General features: G+C 44.4%; 1 protein-coding gene and 1 long non-coding RNA gene across 3 annotated transcripts in view; one reads left to right on the forward strand and one right to left on the reverse strand.

Annotated features, from left to right (window-relative positions):
• Positions 1 to 90: 90 nt before the first annotated feature.
• LOC310712316 lies at positions 91 to 7503 on the forward strand. Its single transcript, XR_014528852.1, has 2 exons — positions 91 to 621; positions 2423 to 7503. It is a non-coding gene; the product is annotated as an uncharacterized lncRNA (long non-coding RNA).
• Positions 2661 to 19747, reverse strand: part of GLG1 (golgi glycoprotein 1) — a 63651-nt gene continuing 46564 nt past the window's right edge. The window contains exons 13-27 of one of the 2 annotated variants that reach the window (XM_083515176.1): positions 19529 to 19615; positions 18745 to 18807; positions 17752 to 17865; positions 17196 to 17284; positions 16944 to 17061; positions 15685 to 15777; positions 14821 to 14958; positions 13618 to 13741; positions 11831 to 11973; positions 10526 to 10627; positions 9558 to 9665; positions 8916 to 9036; positions 8230 to 8336; positions 6725 to 6888; positions 2661 to 3208 (exon numbers count right to left, since the gene is read on the reverse strand). In XM_083515176.1, coding sequence (XP_083371302.1) covers positions 3202 to 3208; positions 6725 to 6888; positions 8230 to 8336; positions 8916 to 9036; positions 9558 to 9665; positions 10526 to 10627; positions 11831 to 11973; positions 13618 to 13741; positions 14821 to 14958; positions 15685 to 15777; positions 16944 to 17061; positions 17196 to 17284; positions 17752 to 17865; positions 18745 to 18807; positions 19529 to 19615 — 1578 coding nt within the window. In that variant the 3' untranslated portion in view covers positions 2661 to 3201. Of the gene's footprint in view, positions 6889 to 8229; positions 8337 to 8915; positions 9037 to 9557; positions 9666 to 10525; positions 10628 to 11830; positions 11974 to 13617; positions 13742 to 14820; positions 14959 to 15684; positions 15778 to 16943; positions 17062 to 17195; positions 17285 to 17751; positions 17866 to 18744; positions 18808 to 19528; positions 19616 to 19747 lie in introns of both variants that reach the window. The other variant, XM_083515177.1, reaches the window with a different exon arrangement.

The raw sequence follows: 19747 nt of genomic DNA on the forward strand, positions 1-19747 counted from the left end.
GGGTTACGGAGTCCGCGCAAGCGCACTCCGCTATCTTTGAGTGATAGTCCGAGACAGAGAGGCGGGGATGGGAAAGAAAGAGAGGCTTCTGCGACGCGCAGGCGCAGTATGCAGTTCCTCGGTTGTGGCGGCGTTAATGCTGCTCTGCTTATCCTGGACACAGTTTTTTGGATAGTGGGAGTTTTGTGCGCGCTGCTCGCCAAGGACCTGCCAGTGCTACGGAAGGGGGGGGGGGCGCATATTTTCCAGGCAGCTTCCCGCTACTTTGCTTTAAGCTTGCATTAATTTTTGCATACCTGCAAGTGCAATAAATAAATATATGTTAAAAACGTTTTGGGAAGCAACGAGGGACCGATCGAGTCGCTGTTGGCGGGATCGTTCGTAAGGCTTCTGCCGGAGTGGTGGAACCGTTGCACATGGTGAACCCCGCTGACCTATGAAGCTGCTCCGTGGTGGGTCTCTCACCCCAGCCTACCTCGCAGGGTTGTTACGGAGAAGAAAACGGGGAGGAGTGCCTGCACCGTGCACCCTAGCAACTTGCAGGAATGGAAATATGTTGATATAATAAATGAACGAAAGCTCGACTTCGGTTGTCACTGACTGTTCACATTTTTTTAAAAAGTAAGTAATGTGATTGTTCTCCGGTCTAATGTTGCCATCCGTTTTTGTAAACTCGTAAGCTCCAAAAATGGCGTAAAGTTGCGGGCAATCTGTAAAGCACAGCAGGGTCGCCATCCTCAGCTGGATAAGAGGCTCCTGGTTCCTCCAGAGCAGAGAAAGGGCCCCCTCCCTCGCCCCTAAAGTTGCCTGCATCTTGGGACAGTGTTCAGATGAAATATTGGGGTGTGGGGGTGGCGAGCAAAGGAGACTCCAGTCTATTGTGCGCTGAAGCAAGTTTTAGGCTGCACTTCCTACTGCTGGGACAAAGAAGCATGCAATGGTTGACCACTGCTCCATCCCCATTTAAAAAAATACATCCATCTGTATGCCATTGTATCTTTTTAGATGAAACACACAGGGTCCTTAGGTGAAAGACCAAGAGAAGCTCAGCAGTTTTCATATGAAGAAAGTTGAAGATTAATTTTTAGTAGTGCACTAGGTTAAAAACCAACAACCAAAAAGCCAAATTGGGTAGCTTTGCATGATTAAGTTGGAGGGAATGTATTCTCATAAAGCCCTAAATTCACATAGAACAAGATCCTCTTCCTCCAGTTTAGGAACTCACCATTGAACAGCTAAGCTCTACATTCTCCCAATTGCACAAAAAACAAAGGTTGGCCCAGAAGAAAAATACCACATCTTCTCCATCCTGGGCTAGCTCTTTGCCACAGACAGGCATCTCAGTTTTGAAGCGCTCTGCTTTTATTGGGTTACCACTGTTCCAGTGTCCCCTCCCCCTTCCCCATAACTTGAGCCTACTGTTGATGCAGATACAATCCAAATGCCTCTTCCCCTCATCCTGTAATATTTTAACAAAGCCAAGTATGCCTACCCCACACTGCATCAGTGAGACACAGTGGCTCGTGGCATCACTCTTAGAGAAACTATCACTTTGGGCAACAGGGAATTCCCATCTGGGTCAGGGATGGTTCATGAAAACTGACATAAGGCAGACCAAGAAGTGTTGTGGCTGACAGGCATCATGCACTTTGCTCCAAAGCAAGATTTGTTTGCACCTACAGAGGAGTGGGGAACCTTTTTCAGCCTGAACTACACCCTCTTCTGGGCAACCTTTTGAGGGCCACATGTCAGTGGTGGGTAGGGACAGATCCCCACCCTGGGTCAGCCACTATATCCCAGTCTCACCTACCTCATATAGTTATTATGAAGATAAAATAGGGGAAGGAGCAACCATGTCTGCTGCCTTGAGCTCCTTGGTGGGAAGGGAGGCTAAAAATGCAAGATGCTAAATGTAGTTTAAATGTGACACCCAGAACTGAAACAGTACTCCAGATGTGGCTTGACCAGCAATCAGAGCAGAACTTTTACTCCCCATGTTGTGGACACCATGCTTGTGTTAATTTCAGCTGAAGATTGTGTTTGCTTATTTATCAGCAAAAATGCATTGTAGGTCCATGTTTAGCTTGTGATTGACTAAGAAACCTAAATTCTCACATGCCCAACTGCCAAGCTAGGTTCCCACCCCAACCTAAATCTGGCTCTTTTTTGGTACCTAAATGCAGGATTTGATGTTTATCTCAGTTGAATTTCAGTTGTTTGTAGCCTAGTGTTCCAGCCTCTCAAGATCATTTTGAATTTTGATTCTATCTTTTATAGAGCTATAATTAGATAGAGCTATAATTAGTCTCAGTCTCATGCCATCTGCAAATCTTGATAAACACCTCCTGAATCAAAGTAATTTATAAAGGTGTTTAACAGCCCAGGAACACAGCCCTGACAATTGAGACCTCTTTCTTGGTAGATAGAGCCATCAATGAACACCCATTGGATATGGTCACTCAACCAGCTGTGGATCCATTCAACAACAATTATAATCCAGCCCACATTTTACCATCTTGTCAACAAAGGTACCACATGAGTTTTTGTCAAAAGTTTTTCTGGATTAAAAAGAAAAGGAGATACAATTTGTCTGGCATGACTTGGGGAGGGAGATTCCCTTTTTATTCACAGTTGATGGAGACACAAGGAAAACAAGTAAAAACCTGCAGACTCTTTTTTATTAAATTCTCCCATTTCATCTGTACAGAAAAAAATGCACATTATGTTCAGAATCTCCGTTAACAATTCAAAATTACACAGCATGAACATGTAAAAAGAAAGAACAGCCAAGATTTTGTACATAGAAAGGAAAAACAATTTACAAAAAAAACCTTTGTTAATGTTACATTTTTTAAAAGGACTAAGGGTCAGCCAACATTAGCTGTATCATCTACCAATTTACTGTCTCTCCAAAGGGCTGGTTTTGCAAGCTGCAGGAGGGGCACTGAATACGAACCCTTTTATGCCACCCTGAGTTGTTCTGTGCACCTGCATTTTGCTTCTCTCAAACACAAAACACGCCTATTCTTCAATCAAACGCCACTTATATTGAGTTCCAAAGCGTACCTGAAGGGAAATTGCAGCCTGCCTCTGATGCATTTCCAAGAACCTTGAGATAAGTCATTTAATTCTCTTTGCGCCAGCTAGGGAGCCTCTGGATGGAGGAGTCTGCAAGTGTCGGAGAAGCAGCACACCTGATGCTCAGAATCTACACAGAAATGGAACCAATTATCATGCTGGTCACAGCTGTCCAGAAGGACTAGCAATATGAGAACAGGTGTCAGCACAAGCCGGGGGCCAGGACAGTGCTGATACCACATGCTGGATGGCACCACTTCCTAAAGACAGTTCCCTCCACCCAGCACTCTTCCAGTTTGTTAGTATTAATGCTCTGGATGCACATGTAGTGTATATGTAGGAAGAGTGTAACCTATCAATCCAGTTGTACAAACTATGAAGCGGAACAGGATGTGTGATCCTTCAGTTTTCCAATTCAACAAGTTCCTTAGCTTACTTTGGGACAAGAGAATACCCTAGGCTACATCTAAGAGCCACCACTAAGAGCCAAGAAATCCCTGCTCCTTAGGCTCCACCAGGGCTTTTCTGCAGGAACTCTAATCCTGTTATGCATAGAGCAGTGCCCAACCCGCGTACTTCCATCTCCAATGCATCAAACCAGGGGACCTTCCTTGAGATGAGAGCCAAGAGAGCAGCATCAGCACAGCTTTAGATGAGACACAAGGAAGGAGAAGCAGCAGCACAGGGTCCAGAAGCTGGAGGAGCTCGTGTTACAAGACAGTCGAGGCCACAGTGGTGAAGACAGCAAGTACTACAAGTTCAAACAGGGAACCTTATAGGGAAGAAGCAGAAAAACAAGCTCCCAATTCCTAAGTACTTTTCAAACATTCAAACTGCAGCACAGCCCCTTCCATCTTCCTCAAGCAGTTGCACGTATTCTGAGGAGGAAGTGACAAGCACAACACTTGCAATACAATGCCACTTTAGATGAAGGATCATTTTTGTAAACAGTCGTCCCTCAAATAAGCCCCAAAGCAGGAATACTTAGCTGTCAGACTGAAACTGTCAGGGTCTGAGGAGACTGCATGGAGGCTTAGGTGATGCTGAGACAGAGACCTGCAGTGCTTGGAACTCAAGAGGCTGCTTCTCATCTCTTTAAAACAATGGCTCGTTCAAGGTCACTGAGAGAATGGAGTGACTGGCTGGCTGTAATGGCTTCAGCATTCTGTCTCTTCCCAGGCAACTAGTCCCCTTACGTGCATCTCGCACAAGCTCCTCTTCGGTAGCATCACTATATGCCTGCAAAAACCACTGCTGCTGATTATGGGAATTTACTCAGGAGAGCATTTTTCTTTCATTAACCAATGGGGCACTCCCACTAGGATCGAGGGAAGGCAATTGTAGTTGGCTGAAGGGAAGCAATGTAAGAATAATACGTTGTGCATCTTATCTGAATGCATGTGCTAGCCAGGATGGTGGGGGCATCCTCTCCTTTCACAGCATTTGCTGCAGGGTCACCATATGCAAGTGCCAGTTTCTTCCCAACGTTGTGTAGGATTTGGAAGATGATATGACCAAGGTTATTCCTGGCCTCCTACAGTATGAATGGCAGCTCTAAGCACCCTGCAATTAATCTGCTGGCTGCCTCTCTTGCAAGTGACTTGAGTTGCCCTGGGAGCATCCTCACCATCGCCACCCCATTTCAGAGTCAAGGTGGATTCCTTAGGATAAAGAAGTCTATGCCTTGCCTCAGAGTTAAAACACAGAATAAACACAATACTGAAGGGCATCCACGTGTGGGTGAAAGGGAGGGGGGAGGGAATAGAGGCTTTGGAATGCACTGAGCACGCACTAGTTGGGGAACTATGGCACACACCCCTTTCCAATGTCACCATTCATAGATTCAGTAATATCAGAAGCAGGGGAAGGAAATCCAATCTAGTGGCCACAGTCCAAAAAAACCCTTCAGTACACACAGGCTCGTCCACTGATCTTTGATTTCCCTAATCATCTCTCCTTAATTTTGGAGGCCTGAAACAGTCAGTGGGCCTCAGGGGTGGGGTGGGGTGAGATTCTTGCACAAGCTTTTCCAGTTTGCCATCCTCAGGAATACAAAGCCACACTCTGAACGACTTGCTTTCCAGTAGGATGAAAAATAAAGGTTTCCTAAAGCTAGAAACTGTTGTGCCTTTTACCAACACTTCAAGAGCAGCAGAAAATATTCACAGTAGTGGTATGGCTGAGTGTCCACATCATCATTAAGATCAGCTGGTCCCATTGCCAAAAGCCCCTCGCTTTTGTGACATTAATGCAGAACGCTGAGAAGTTGACATCTGACTGAGCAGTTGCAGCAAAGCAGGAAAAGGGGCAGGGAGGGGAAGATGTTGCACTCAAGCCTTGTGTCGGGCAGACTCATGATTTAGCCCTCTAAAGCATACAGGCAACCATGTCTAACAGGCTGATAGATATCCTACTATACACATGGAGCCTGCACATGCGTATTTCCTCTTCTTCGAGTTCCTCCCTGTGCTCTCCAATCAGCAGACAAGGAGCACACTCCTGCTTATTGCAAACAGGTACTGTAGTACTGTTACTAAAAGCATCACTTCAGCAAAGATACCTCTCCCATCCAACTCTCAGAAAGCTATCCCCCCTCCCCTCCCCTCCCCCATCCTTGCTTAGTGTAGGGAGCCCTGCCAGCTTCCCTACTTCCCAAATGGCTGATGATCTCTTTAGATGGATTCTTGACAGCAAGAAAAGTCTTACACCCTCCCTGACAGTTCAGGGAGGAAACTTCAGTAACTTGTAAATAAGGACCCTATGGGTCCAACCCCTTTGGGGAGGACCCAAATCCTCGTTTTCTTCCAAAACCACCGCCTTATTACCCAAGACCACAGCTCCACCATAGCTTGTCCAAAGGCTTCCCTTGAGATACAGTATGGTTTTGCAGGGGGTGCCTGTAAGACCACTGAAGTTTCTTTAATCTGGTCAATATTTTATTAACCCCAAAGATTGGAGTGGGGGTGGAGAAGTATGGAAGGCATTGCCTTTTGGCAAAAACGGAGGAACAAGCCACAAAAAGAAAAAAAGAAGTACAACAGAATACAGTAACAAAAGCACAAAAACAGTAGAGATGATGACGGGTCTCTGGAGGCAACTCTTGCTGACTGATTATGCTTGTTCCAGGGTGAGCCAGATGTCCAAAGCAAGGCCAGCTGTGAATGGTGGGTGATGTCCCTTCCCCTCGGTTCTCCTAAGCCAAGGAGCACAAACACTTCCACACCAAGACCTACTGTCCAACACTATGTCTGGAACAGATCTTTAAAAATTTGCTTTAAAAACCTCTTGAGCTGCAGGTTGTCAGTCTGTCTGGGGAGTGAAGGCAGTTCCGACAGTATGAGAAAGAGAGAAAGAGAAAGAGAAAAAACTTGTCTACAGGCAGGCAAACAACAGTCGCTAACGACAGGGTAACGAAGCTGCTGGCTGGACCGCCAAGGCTGCACGTGCCAACTCGTTCCGAGGGTGGAGAAGCCATGGACGAGATGGGACACTCAGCTGGCACGGGCTGCTGTTCTAATCTGTTTGTACTCTCCAGAGAGGTGGGAGGGGAGACTATACAGAGGAGGGCTGTACAAACTGGGCAACGGGCAGGCAGGCAGGCCTTCTTTCCTTCCTTCTTCCCTTTGACTACCAAGGCAGGCTCTACCTGTCCTTCAGCTCTCGTGTCACTCGCTTCGTGATACGCCCACACATCAGGCCAATCAGGAACAGGATGCAGATGCCCACACTGATCACTGAGAGGATGTAGTTCTTGGATGGAGAGGTCATCACTTGCATGGCAAGATCAGAAAAGCCTTCCGCTGGGGCAACCTGGCAGGCAAGGAAGAAAAAGAGTCAGCTCCCAAATCAATTGTAACAGATGTCTACAATGTACAGATGAAATTTAGGGGTCAGTGCTTCAAACAAATCTTCTCTAAAACCACCCGATTTGTTACAACCCTGTATAGACCAGAATAGGGTTGCAGGACCATAAACTGGGCTAGGCCGTTTGTCCATGTTATGCTGGTGTTCTGCCAGCTCCTTCTCTCACAGGTGCTTACCTGAACCTTCTTTTCTTCTTCACAGGCTTAAGAAATTTAAAATATATATTAAACAGCTTGTAAATTCTTTCAAATAAAAATAAACGAACAAAGTAGGGCAGGGAGACGACATTTTCAGTAGTGGCATCTGGGTAAAGAAACACACCTCCTAAAGAAGATCACCTGGCACCAGCTTTGTGATCTTTTCAGAGCCAGGTGAAGACCTTTCTATTCACCTTTCTATTAACTTGTTTTACGGACTAGTCTTCTTGGCTGTAAAAACTGTGTTTTGTGTTTTTAGTTCACTTTATATTGTACCTTAATTGTGCTTGTTTTGGGCATCAATCAAAGATTTTGTGTAATGGGGTAGCTTTATAAATTCCATTAATAAATGATTTTTTGAAAGTATCTGATCCTATCCCTCCCTCACATGGTATTGAACACAAAATGATCAACAGCTGTGAAGTAGCAAGAGGAGTCCTACACTCCTTATATCCTTTGAACTGCAAGCTTCTCCCTTGAGATTCAGGATGTTCTTTCTGTAACCAATCTCTCCTCAGCAGAGTGTGCAAACAAAAGCCAGGGTATGTGCAGCAAGGTGTCTGGAGAGGAGGAGTGGGGATTCCCCACTAGGGCGCTACATGCTTGTCCAACAGCAGGATGGTATTGCCTTCCCACAGCTGCCCTGTGCTGGGCCTTCCAAATTTCTCTCTCTCGCTCTCTCTCTCTCTCTCCCCCGCCCCATTTCAGGGGCCAGGAGCTCAGATATCAAGAGATGGGGCCCTGCTCTGTAACAGCAACTGTTACATTTTATGCTGCACTTGCCCTGGCAAGGATAGCTTTCTACAGATGGAATTTAGAATTGCACAGAAGTAGTGAGGAGCCATGCTCAACATGCATATTAAGGCTCTCCATGCCGGTAACTCAGACTTGCTTCCAAGGCCAATCTAGCATATTGTGTCAAGGATTGTCATTACGGCAGCAGCATTCCATCATGTGTTCACGGCCTTCAGCACCAACACATGCATCGTGCTGGAACCTTCCATCTGTTCCAATTCCCTCATATCCCCAACAATCCCTAGGCACCCAGAAGAGGTCTTCCTGGAGGAATAAAGTGAGCAGCTTTGCTCACCTTGGCAGCGTAGCTCCACATTTCAATCCGGTCGTTAAGGCGCTTCTTACACTCAGGCTGCAACCTCACACGCTTGTCCTCCAGGGCCTCCATCAGACAAGACATCTCTGCAGAACAGAGGAAAGAGTGTTACAAATGATTGAAGGCACAGTTTTTCTCAGATCATCATGATCTTGATCTTCCCACCCTCTTGCTATTATGTGTTTCTCAAGGTGACAAAACAGTTAACGACCATCCCATCACACCACTTCATGGGGGGGGGAGCACTGGGGGGCTCAGAGATTTCATGGGCACCAGGCAAAATCATCAGGGGTGCATGCGGGCACCACATTGGTGACCCCAGTGTTTAACATATTTTTTATATATTTTTAGAAAATACGCATTGCTTAGAAAGGATTTTACTCATTAATCTAAACAATGATGCTGAAAGTTGTATGAAAGTTCCTCTGTTTTCCCCCCAAGTATATTGATTTTTACCACTGGTGGGGGAATTCTATCCACTAGTCCTTCACATCTCTAGGAAGTGTACAAATCTATCCTAAGCAAGTTGTTTAGAGTGCAATTGTGCCTAGACTTGTTCAATACCAAGGGCAGGAACAGAAGATTAAAAACGATTGAATCTGTGGAAGTAGCACTACTGGTGGCAGAGATGCTTCCTGGGCTTTTTAGCAAGCTGTAAGACTTACGTCGCCCTCTTCCTGGTGGGATGGCAGCACAGTGGTGCTTGATGTCAAGGGCACAGGCCGTATGAAGGACGGGGTCCACAAAGATATCAGCTTTACTCTCCTTCAACATGTTGAGCACCTCCTAGAAGGGCAGAAAATTGCAATGCACCCTCAATATAATGATTTGCATATTTCATCTTAACTTGCTCATCCTCCTGCTGCTTCATTATACTTGGAATACTTAAACCCTGCTTTATAGCCCTGAGCAGTTCTCAAATAAAGTAAGATTTTTTTTGCAGTGTGGAAGACTCTAGTTGCTTTCAAATGGAGCACATTTATAGTAGTCTACTCAAAGTTATGAAGGCATTTATGACTGTTGCCGGGTCGGAATTTGAAAGGGATGTGCTGAAATGTGGCAACAGAAAAATGCAAAGGGGAAGGAATGGATGCCTTCCTTTGGCTGACTGAATTGTACTGAGGAGCAGTGACAGAGGGGAAAGCAAATCACAACTAGCCCTAGGAATCCTTGGAACATCCAAGCTAGAGAACAAAGCTGTAGTGCCGAAGAACTTCCGAAGTGAGGAGAATGCCATCAGATTGAGCTGTACACAATCTAGCATTCTCCCCTTTGCCATTAGCACAGAAGCACACCTAGTTCTTTACCTTCTTGCACATGTCTGCTTTGATCTTTAGCAGATTCACTTTCAGGCATTCTTCCACTTGTCCTGTCTGCTCCTGGGCTGCTGCTTCCTCGGCGCACAAGCTAGAAATCTTTCAAAACATAAAATACATTAGGTTATAGTACCACAGGCCAACAAATTAGCCTCCTTTTGGAGGGAGATAGAACAAATTTATGTGACAAAAAGGTCCAAAACATGGAATCTAGCAAGGGAAACAAATGCAACCTTACTTTCTGGTTCAGTACATGTTATCCCTTTATTACTGAGGAAAGGCTTACAGTGTAACATAGCCCAGAGGATTAGCAACATTATCCAGAGGTCCTCTATTGTGGATGTTGCCTAAGGCCAAGGCTGGAAGCTATTCCCTGGCTTAAGCTAAATTCCAGCTGGCAGAGCCTGGAACAATTTCTGGAAATGAGCAGAGGTGACAAGCAGCACCTACTCTCCACCCTGCAAGAGCAGGATTCTATGCTTCTATCATATAGTTTTTGCTCGGCAAGGCAATACTATTAGGGGCCATCTACTCCTGCTTTTAAGCTTCCTGTTCCTTTCCAAATTCATGGGAGGCTTGTTCTCAAAGAGGTCCTTAAATATCAGTTACGATGAAACAAGGAGTCTCCCACAAACTATTCCTCATAGCATGAAAAGGACCAAGGGGAGGAACTTTACATATCACTTTAACTCTGGACAGGATGATTCCATATGAAATACGAACGATTTTTGTGTAAGATGCCAAGCTGGATTCCCATAATGCTTTCTCTATAAGCTGCTCTTGGAGCAAATCTATTCTCTGCAAATTGCAAATGCCACAAAAGGTGACAACCACAAGGTGATTTTAAACTACTGGGGGATTCAATCAAGATCACCATAGTTCAAACTGTATTACCAGGAGCTCATGAGAACTTGCCAACATATATAGTGTGAAGGAGGATTGAATTTGAAAGCTCCTACCTCTTCTGAGCAGTGCATCTGCAACTGAGGATCTAACCGGTAATCAAGAGCGGATTCCTCGATAATCACTCGAATCTGATCTTCACAGTCAGGAGAGAGACGCTGTTTAAGGGTGAGAACAAGAACAGTCATGCCACAGAATCATTAATGCACATTCAGCACAAATCTTAACTACTAACCATTAACCACTAATCTTAACTAACTTGAGCAATCATGTATTTTTGGTGCATTTTTTAGCACTAAAAATCTCTTAAAGTCAATATTTGACAGCAAAAGGCAGCTTCGTATATGGCTTTTTTCTATAGGGAGAATTCTTCATATGGGAAAACATTAGAATGAGGCAGCACTTAGACAAAACCTGCAATTCAATTCAAGATGCAAGAATACAGCAAGCCAAAGCAATCTGATCAAAGAGGGTAATTATGTGTTACATTCACCACACCAGAAGAAGCCCCATGCAAGTGAGCCTCTGACAGCTGGGAATTCTGAATGCTTCCAGGGAGATAAGGCAGAGATAAGTCCTCCTTCATTGTTTACCTATCCTCATATTCTGTCTCCTAATATCCCTCAATATATTCATGAGGGAAAAGAGCAGGGCCATCTAGCTGATAAAGAGTTAAGATAAGCAGAGGAAGGCTACCAGCAGCTCAACCTCTGCTTTCTGTCTGCAGGTCCAAGAAGAAGCCTTCTCAACTCTCAGGGGCTGCTTTACACATCACTCCTTTTAACATAATGATTGCAGCACTTAGGCTGATCAGTGACACCAGATGGATTACCAAAAATTCACTGTTCCATAAAATTAGCTAATAACATAATGAATTGTGCGATTTCAATATAGTTACAACTTTTTCCAAATATAAGTGGTTAACTTTTAGGACTTGATAAAATTAATGTTAAACACTCTATTACTTAAAGCATTAAACCGTGTATGGAACTGCATGATTTCAATTGTCCCATCATAAAATGTTTTATTAAGTGGGTTTTATTTATTTTTCTCTCCTAATCAACATTCATTTCAAATGCTTGGTTGCTGGAAAAATTCTTTAGATAGTTATTCAACATGTAAAATTTACACAGCACACTTTTTAAATTTCAAGTTAAATAAATGTAACTTTTAAGTTTAGGTTGACTAAATCAGATCACTGGAACAAATTCCCAGAGAAACTGTATAACTGGGCCTAAGCTTCTGAGACCTGCCTGTATTTTAAACATGCTTGTTGACTGGCACACACCACATAGCAGAACAAGTCCCTTTGGGGACCTTCTGGCCCTAGGTCCTTGTGAAACACATGCCCCATAATTCACCTGGTCTGCGTATTTCAGCTTCAAGCAGGATATGACCTGCCCTTCAAGCTCAGAATCATCCTTGGCCTTGGTCAGAATGCTCTGGCAGAACTTGGGGATGTCAGCTTTGCAGGCCTTCCTGAGCACTGGATTCAGGCGGTAATCTACGAAGGAAGAAAGGAGCAAAATTAGTGATGAAAATCGGCTGCTGGAATGAGGCGCCAGCTGCAGAACTGAGCCACTTTTACTAAGCAGCCTAGCACTGGAGTTCTTTCTGTCTGAGTTGCCCGTAATGTAGCCAAATTGCAAGGCCTTGGCTCTCAGGAAACCAGCTACATACACACAAGGCTCAGCAGATGCCCACAATCATGTGGGAGCATAGAAAAAAGGAATAAGCTGTGGAATTCAGCTTACCCGGGTCCCAGCTCTCATGGTCATGGTTGACCATTAATATGGAGATTGCTCCTGCTTCCCTCCTCCCCTAGTGCAAGCAACAAACCCTGGCTTAGTATCATTTCCACATCAGCAATGTTGTTTGTTCTGCTCAAAGGATGCAAAAGAACAAGGAAGCCAAGAACAAGCTGTGGTTTCTTAGGGTCACAACAAACTACTATCTCTGATTCATATGTAACATTTAGGTATGGATTGTGGTTTGTAGGTCCTGCTTGTGATAGGGAGGGCATGCCAATGCTAAATCATTGCCAAGTGTCATGGATGAGGTGATATGAAAGTCTTCTGTGGTGGCTGTGATGATGCACACAGGGTTAGAGATATCAAAATTTAAAAACAACTATCCAAACCACACTGGTTTCCAACTTTGTTTTGTTCTGCCCAGTACTGCATATAAATAGAGCTGAATGGTGAAGGCATGGGGTTGTGCAAGGAGAGGACAAATTATTTTAACACTCAAGAAAAGTTTGCCTTGGAGGGGATTATACCTACAGCAGACCTGAATAGACAAAACATTTATGCCACACAAACAAAGCAAACAAGACAGTCTAGTCTGGCAGGCTGAACTTGGGATGCTGCCAGAGCCCTCCCCACAGCCTTCCCAAAGCAGGATAAGCATGTGATCACAACTATGTACACGTGTGGGGAGGAAATAAATAGAGAGTGGGTTTCCTTGGCTCTCCATTTATTTATTTACCACCCGCCCACAAAGCTACAATCGTGTAAGTAAAATAAGCATAAGATGTGAGTTACCTGTATAAATAACAACTATAAAATATCATAGCACCAGCCCTTTCCTTAAAAAAGGTCAGTTCCTAAAAGCCTGTTGGAGTACAAAAGTATTCTCCTGCCAGCAGAAGGGCAACCAGGAAGGAGGCAGCCTAACGTCTCTAGGAAGAGAGTTCCAATGTCTGGGAGCAGTTACCAATAAGGTCCTAACTTGCGTGCCCAGCAAACATGCCGTGAGGGTGGTGTGACTGAGTGAAGGGCCTCCCCCGAAGATCTCAGGGCCCAGGTAGGTTTGTATGAGGGAATATGGTCTTTCAGATAGCCTGGATCTAAGCTGTATAGGGCTTTATAAGGTCATAACCAGCACTTTGAATTGTTCCTGGAAACAGACCAGTAGCCATTGGAAATGTTTTAAAAGGAAATCATTTCCTCCCTATATCTAGCCCTGGTCAACAGTCTGGCTGCAGCTCTTTGGGCTAGCTGAAATTTCTGAGCACATTTTAAAGGCAGCTCCACGTAGAGCACATTACAGTAGTCCAGATGGGATATATCAGACATTTCAGGTAATGAAGATTACAGCCCTTAAGTGCAGACCCCAGGCCCAATTCCAAGAAAAACCCCACCATTACCTGTGTTCTGTGTAATCTGGCGCTTGGTAATCATTTGCTTGCATTTGGGATCCATCATTTCGCTGTTCTTGTTCTGTTTCAAACATTGCAGCATGTTCTTTGCATCTGCTTCTGGACAGAATCTCTGACAGAGGGAGAGAAAGCACCAACAAGTGAGCAAGGGGAGAGCAACAGCACTTCCCATCTTAAGCCAGGACTCTTGTTGCCTGAATGCAAAGTGCTGAAGAGGCACAAGTCAGGCCTCACTGCACTTCCAGGCCAACCCAGAGGCTGCTTGGCATGGAATGAATTCTTAAAAGGTGTTGTGTTAATACCCGTGCCCATTAATGTCAGGAGAGGTGGTGGGAACGGCACCTCTGAATCAATGTACTTTTGTAGAGAAAGTTTAGAAACACACTGAACCAAGAACAGGACAGGAAGATGGGAAAAGTGGGGCTTCGCTCAGCTATAATTCTATATGATCCTCTTGCTGGTCTGAGTAGTTTGAAGAGAAATCAAAGAGCCGCTGCACTTCCAAGAGCCTTTTTGCTGTATCTCCTTTAGTATCAGGCCTTTAGGGCATGCACCTGCCTAAAGTTCTGAGAAAGCCTGAAGTTCTACAGAAGTTACAGCAGAGGAGAGAGAAAAAGCTTGCCCTTCAACCAGGGTTTGGCACTTTGCCATTTCAGTTTTACTTCTCTGATCTTTCACCAGATATGTTTGAGTATCTGGTAGAAGATTAGAATATGGTTGAGTATCAACTGCATATTCATAGCTAGATATTTTAAAATACATACTTGAGGTCAGGAGATGTTTTAAGATTAGAACCGTTTGACTCTTTCCAGAATGAAGAGTCAAGCTTGTACACTAAAAATGGTCAGATTTGGTTTGCACCATAGAATATTGTGAATATTAACAAATCATCCCATGCCATGCAGAAATGGCCTCTGGGTTTGTGTACAAGATCGGCCAATTCCCAATGAAAGATTTTGCCTTTGCAGACAAATAAATATGGAAATCAACAAAACTGAGAAGTCTTCATGAGCAGCAGCAGGCAGAAACCCAGTTTAAACGTCCAAAAATCTTCCTACAAAAATCCATGTGGATTCCTATTTCAAGGCAATGTCAGCTACAGGTACTCTTGCATGGAGAGAAAATGTTACACTGAAAGCAACATGATGTGGCCTGATTCTAAACCTCTCCTCATCAACCAGCCACCCTTACCTTGATCATTTGCTTGCAAACACGCATGAGGGTATAATCCAGTTCTGGATCCATCATCTCCGTCTCCTGGAGTTTGAAGACTTTCTGATGGCAGCGAGTGCTGAGTTGCTTCTTGTTTTCCTTAAGACACTCAATAATCTGCAGTTAAATAAATAGAACATCTCAAGGGTAACTGGACGCTAGATGGCAGCATTGCTAATCTGGGAGTAAGTAAATGACTCAATGGCTTTAAAATAACAAAGCAAAGGCTATGGAACAAAATAGCCAAACCCCTGCATTATTTTAAGCAGCACCTCATCTAAAACAGGAGCAATAGTGGCACTGAGGAGATCTCGCCCACAGCACATTTTGGGTGAAGTATTCTAAGGAGGATGCTAAATTGAGGAGGGTTTAGAAGTACCAAAATAAATTATATTAAAAGCCAACTCATAAGATGGAAGTCACTGTGTTCACTTAGCCTAGGGGGGGAAAAGGTTTAGTGGCTGAAAGTTCAACTGAGCGAGTAAAAGCTCTTTCTTCAACAGTCAACCTGGTAGTTTCAGTGTAAACCTGCCTCCTTTGGAAGGGTGAGATATTTTGTAGCCACTGACTAAGGAAGAGCTAGAGGAAAATTGAGCCCATGGAGAAGTGCTCTGTCGTGCTGGAGAAACACTTGCCAGTGGTGCTTAGGCAGTTGATCAGCCCATCCAGTGGACTTCGCTGTGAGTCAGAGTACAAGCAAAAGGTCTGTAAATCAAAGCAGACTGAAATGGGCTTTGATGCAGAATGTATTCCGGTCAAAGCCTTTCTTGCTAGGCAGAAACATCGAGAGAGAGAGAGAGAGAGAGAGAGAGAGAGAGAGCGCACACTGAAAAGGCAGATCACCTGAGCATTGCCATAGGGGACGTTCTGGCAGTAGTCCCTGATGTCCGATTTGCAGGCCTCATGAAGGTCTGGTTCCAGGCGGATATCCTCAGTCTGCAAGATGAATCACATTGAAAAAGGATTCAGACTCAAAGGGAAGGTGGAAAGCTTGAACATCCAAAGCAAACAAAACCAATTAAAAAAAGTAAAAAGCCCATGAGAGAACCAAGTGTTTATCTTCTAACTAGGAAGCTTTCTGCAGGCAACCATCAGCACTCTTGAGGTTATATATTTATTTAATAGGATCTCTTTACTCATTCTTCACCCTCATGCTGCACAGTGGATTACAACAATAATATAAATTTATAAAGCTGTTATAATTATAAAGCAAGCAAAACCTTTCCAAGTGGAACAGAACGCTTTAAATTCAGCAAAAGAGGCCCCACAAAACAATACTTTAACAGTCAAAGGCCAGGATGAAAGAGATGTCTTCAGCTATGCGATGAAGATGCTAGAGATACTTCTGTAGGGAGGGACTTCCGCAATGTAGGGGCTGTCACAGAGAAAACCCTCTCCCAGGCTGCCATTCCCTCAACTTCTGAGGGTGGCGGAACTACCCTCTACAGGTCTGAACACCCTTGAACAGCTTTTCTCAACCTTGGGTCCCTAGATTTTGTTGGACTACAACTCCCATCACTCCTAGCCAGCATGGCCAGTGGTCAGGGATGATGAGAATTGTAGCTCAAGAACATCTGAAGTTCCAGGGTTGAGAAAAGCTGCCCTAGAAGGTCAGTTGGGAAGAGGCAGTCTTTCAGCTATTTGAGGCCAAAGCTATGAATCAAAATATAACACACTTGTGCAATGCAGTCTTCAGTTTGGCTGCCCAGGAGAGCTCTGGAAAAAAATCCCTTAAAAGACACACACACACAGATAGAGATAGAGATAGAGATAGAGATAGAGATAGAGAGAGAGAGAGAGAGAGAGAAGGTGCTTGCAGTTCTATTGGTCCAAGGGAGCTGGTTGAACAAGACTCTAAAACCCCAACAGCTGGGGCTGGCTTTGGCTCAGCAAAAACTGCCTTCTTGTGGCAAGGTGCCAGGAAAAGCCAATGTTTGCAAAGAAGCCTGCTATAAGCCCGATTTAGAATATAAGAAATGGTAATTAGAGAGAAGGAAACTAGCACTGAGGGGCAGCCAAATATTTTCAGGGTAGCGCAAGCTGATGCAACCCTCCACAGAAGCCATTGCAAAGCCTCATAGTAACAAGAGGGCAACTTTTACCATTTCCAGCTCCTCAACACGTAGCTGCTTGCGGCACTTCATGGAGACCTGGTGCTCCTTTGCATCTCTCAGCGTGTCGTTGCGTACAATGGTGCTCAGGCAGATCACCACATCCACCCTGAAGAGGACAGAAGTGTTATAACACCAGGCTATCTTGGTGTAAAACTCTTGGGTATCACCCACTTTCTGATTAAGAGACAAAAGTTTCTCTAGCATTCAAAAGCCATGAGGCCAAATTTCTGACACACATACTTTTTCTTGATGTTGGGGCACAGCTTCAGGACATCCTCTTTGCAGGCCATTTTAAATTTGTAGGAGAATCTGAAATCTTTCATCTGAACCTAAAGAAAGAAAAGCAAACAGACTCCTCTCAAAGTCAGGCACAGTCAGGAAGCCTTTCACAGAATATCTACTACTGCAGCCCCAGTCAATGGCATCTCTCTGCCCTGCTTCTTGCCTTGCCACCTTTGAGCTTCAGTTCAAGTTATCCCTTCTAGTGAAGCTAAGGGTGAATGCAATGCCCATCCAAATCACTATGGGCTCACCACATGCACTGCCTGCCTCCAACTGCAGAATGAGAATGGCAGATTTGGAAGGAATGTGGTTAAAGGCACAAAGCAGTCAACATCCGGAAGCTTATTTGTGGCAAATAAGCCAAGGCAGCACTGAAAAGGGGACTATGCCATAACAGTTCAAATTCCAGCAGACAGGAAAATGCCTTTGGCCTTCCAGGGCGAAAACAGATAATGGCTGTCTGGCTCCCAGACTTAGTCAAACTAGGGGATGCTGGAGAACCAGCCACACTCACCAGCTGGAAGTGTGTGACTCCAATTGCACACTTTTCATTCATCTCCTTCTGGTGTTTGTTCTGAATGAGGCACTCCATGAGATCTCCTGAGTCAATCTGGTTGTCTGCCACTTCCTGAATGGGATATTGGGGGGGATGGGACAGACAGACAGACTAATGACAACCTGTCAGGAACTAACTCCCTTCCTGGAAGTCTCTGTACCTCAGTTGAGGAAGCAACGAGACCCATGATTTAAAGCTGGAGAAGGTAATTGCACCTCTCTGGCTTACATTTGAAACCTGATTGTTAAAATGACTTGTCAGGGCTGGTTAGCCCCAGAGCTCTCAAGTTGCTTTACAGCTGCACATGCCCCCACTGGACCCAAAAATGCAACACAATCTATTAAATGCCATGAACACATTTTGCAATTTAACTAGGGCTGGTATGCCAGAGATATACAAAGACTATGCAACAATAGCTAAATTCTACATACTTGTTCCTACTCTGTATAATTTATTCTGGTTTTGTCCATGATGAGCATCAATAAACTAACAATGAAAAGTCCTGCGCATGACTACTGGAAATTGTTTCACCCACCCTTTATATTCAGATATTTCAGCAGGCACCAGCTAAAGAGTTTCAAGTGAAACCAGATATTTGCTTTTAGAAAATGGAAGAAGAAAAAGGCCAGAAAACTGAATTACCACTGTCCCATTCTGTGCACCCATGGAATCACAGCACACATGCAGTCTTGCACCTGCTTGCTATGACTTTTGGGTATCCAAACCAGCACTGTAATTAAGGCTAAATTCTGAGCAGGGAACTGGGGATGCAAGAAGGCTGGTTGTGCCCTTGAGAATTATGGACATTCCAGCAAGGTATGCTTAACATGAAGGGGGAACTACAAGGCATGCACATGGCTATGGTCTTCATCCCCTCAACTGATACTGATGGAGGAACTCCACACTCAATCCTTATCCAAATTAGAACAAGTATGAGTAAGAGTTACTTACATGGCAGAAGGTCTGGATAATTGGCTCACATGCTCGCATCATCAAGGCTTCTATCTGAATATCCTACAAGAGGGAGAGAGAAAGCAATAAGTCCACCCAAGGCCACACCCAGTTTTTCTGACAGTTCACACTATTGCTCATGTTATGTTTGTACATCAGAGTGGGAAAGTCTCCTGGGATGTGAGCATCCCTAGAGACAAGCTAGGAAGACTTCTGTTGACAAGAACAGCTACTGTAAGAAGTCATTGGGAGCAGGAACAGGTTGCAAAATATAGCTTAAAGCAGCTTTTCCAGCTGTGCTGGCTGAGGGTGATGAGAGGTGAAGCCCAAAGCATCTAGAAGGGGCCAGGGTGGGGAAGGCTGCCTTAAAGTTTGCTGCCCCAAATAAAAGCTAACTAGAGTTGATCAAAACACAGCCGTTTTAAGGAAATGATACCTGCCATAGAAAGGCACAACTTTTACACATACAGCCGACAGACCAACAGAAAGAAAGAAAGAAAGAAAGAAAGAAAGAAAGAAAGAAAGAAAGAAAGAAAGAAAGAAAGAAAGACTCATTTACATGAATACTCCTTCTTTCTAATGATATCAGGCTTGAGTTACTTTATCTGGACAACCAATTAAGATCTGATACTTTACCTTCTTTCTTAGATGACTCAAATACATGAAAATGGCACCCTTTTGAAGATACTTGGGAGGGCAACCCAAAAATCAGCAAATCATTCACATGGTGCAAGTCTAACAACTACAATACTGGAGCTTTCCCTTCCAGACAAAGCTTACTTACTTCAGACTCCAGCTCTGTAAGGTTTCCAACAATGTCTCTGCATTCAGCCGCCAAGTCATCCAGATGGTCCTGGAGACATTCAAGTTCCTAAAGGGGACACAAAGAATCTTAACACAGAACAAATGGGTTCATCTCATTAATCCCTTGAAAGCCACCCTAATGCACCTTGCTATGTCTCTGGGACATCTTTCATTTCACCCCAACCAACACCACACTTCT

Source organism: Podarcis liolepis, assembly GCF_965112155.1.
Source record: "Podarcis liolepis genome assembly, chromosome: 7".
NCBI lineage: Eukaryota > Metazoa > Chordata > Lepidosauria > Squamata > Lacertidae > Podarcis > Podarcis liolepis.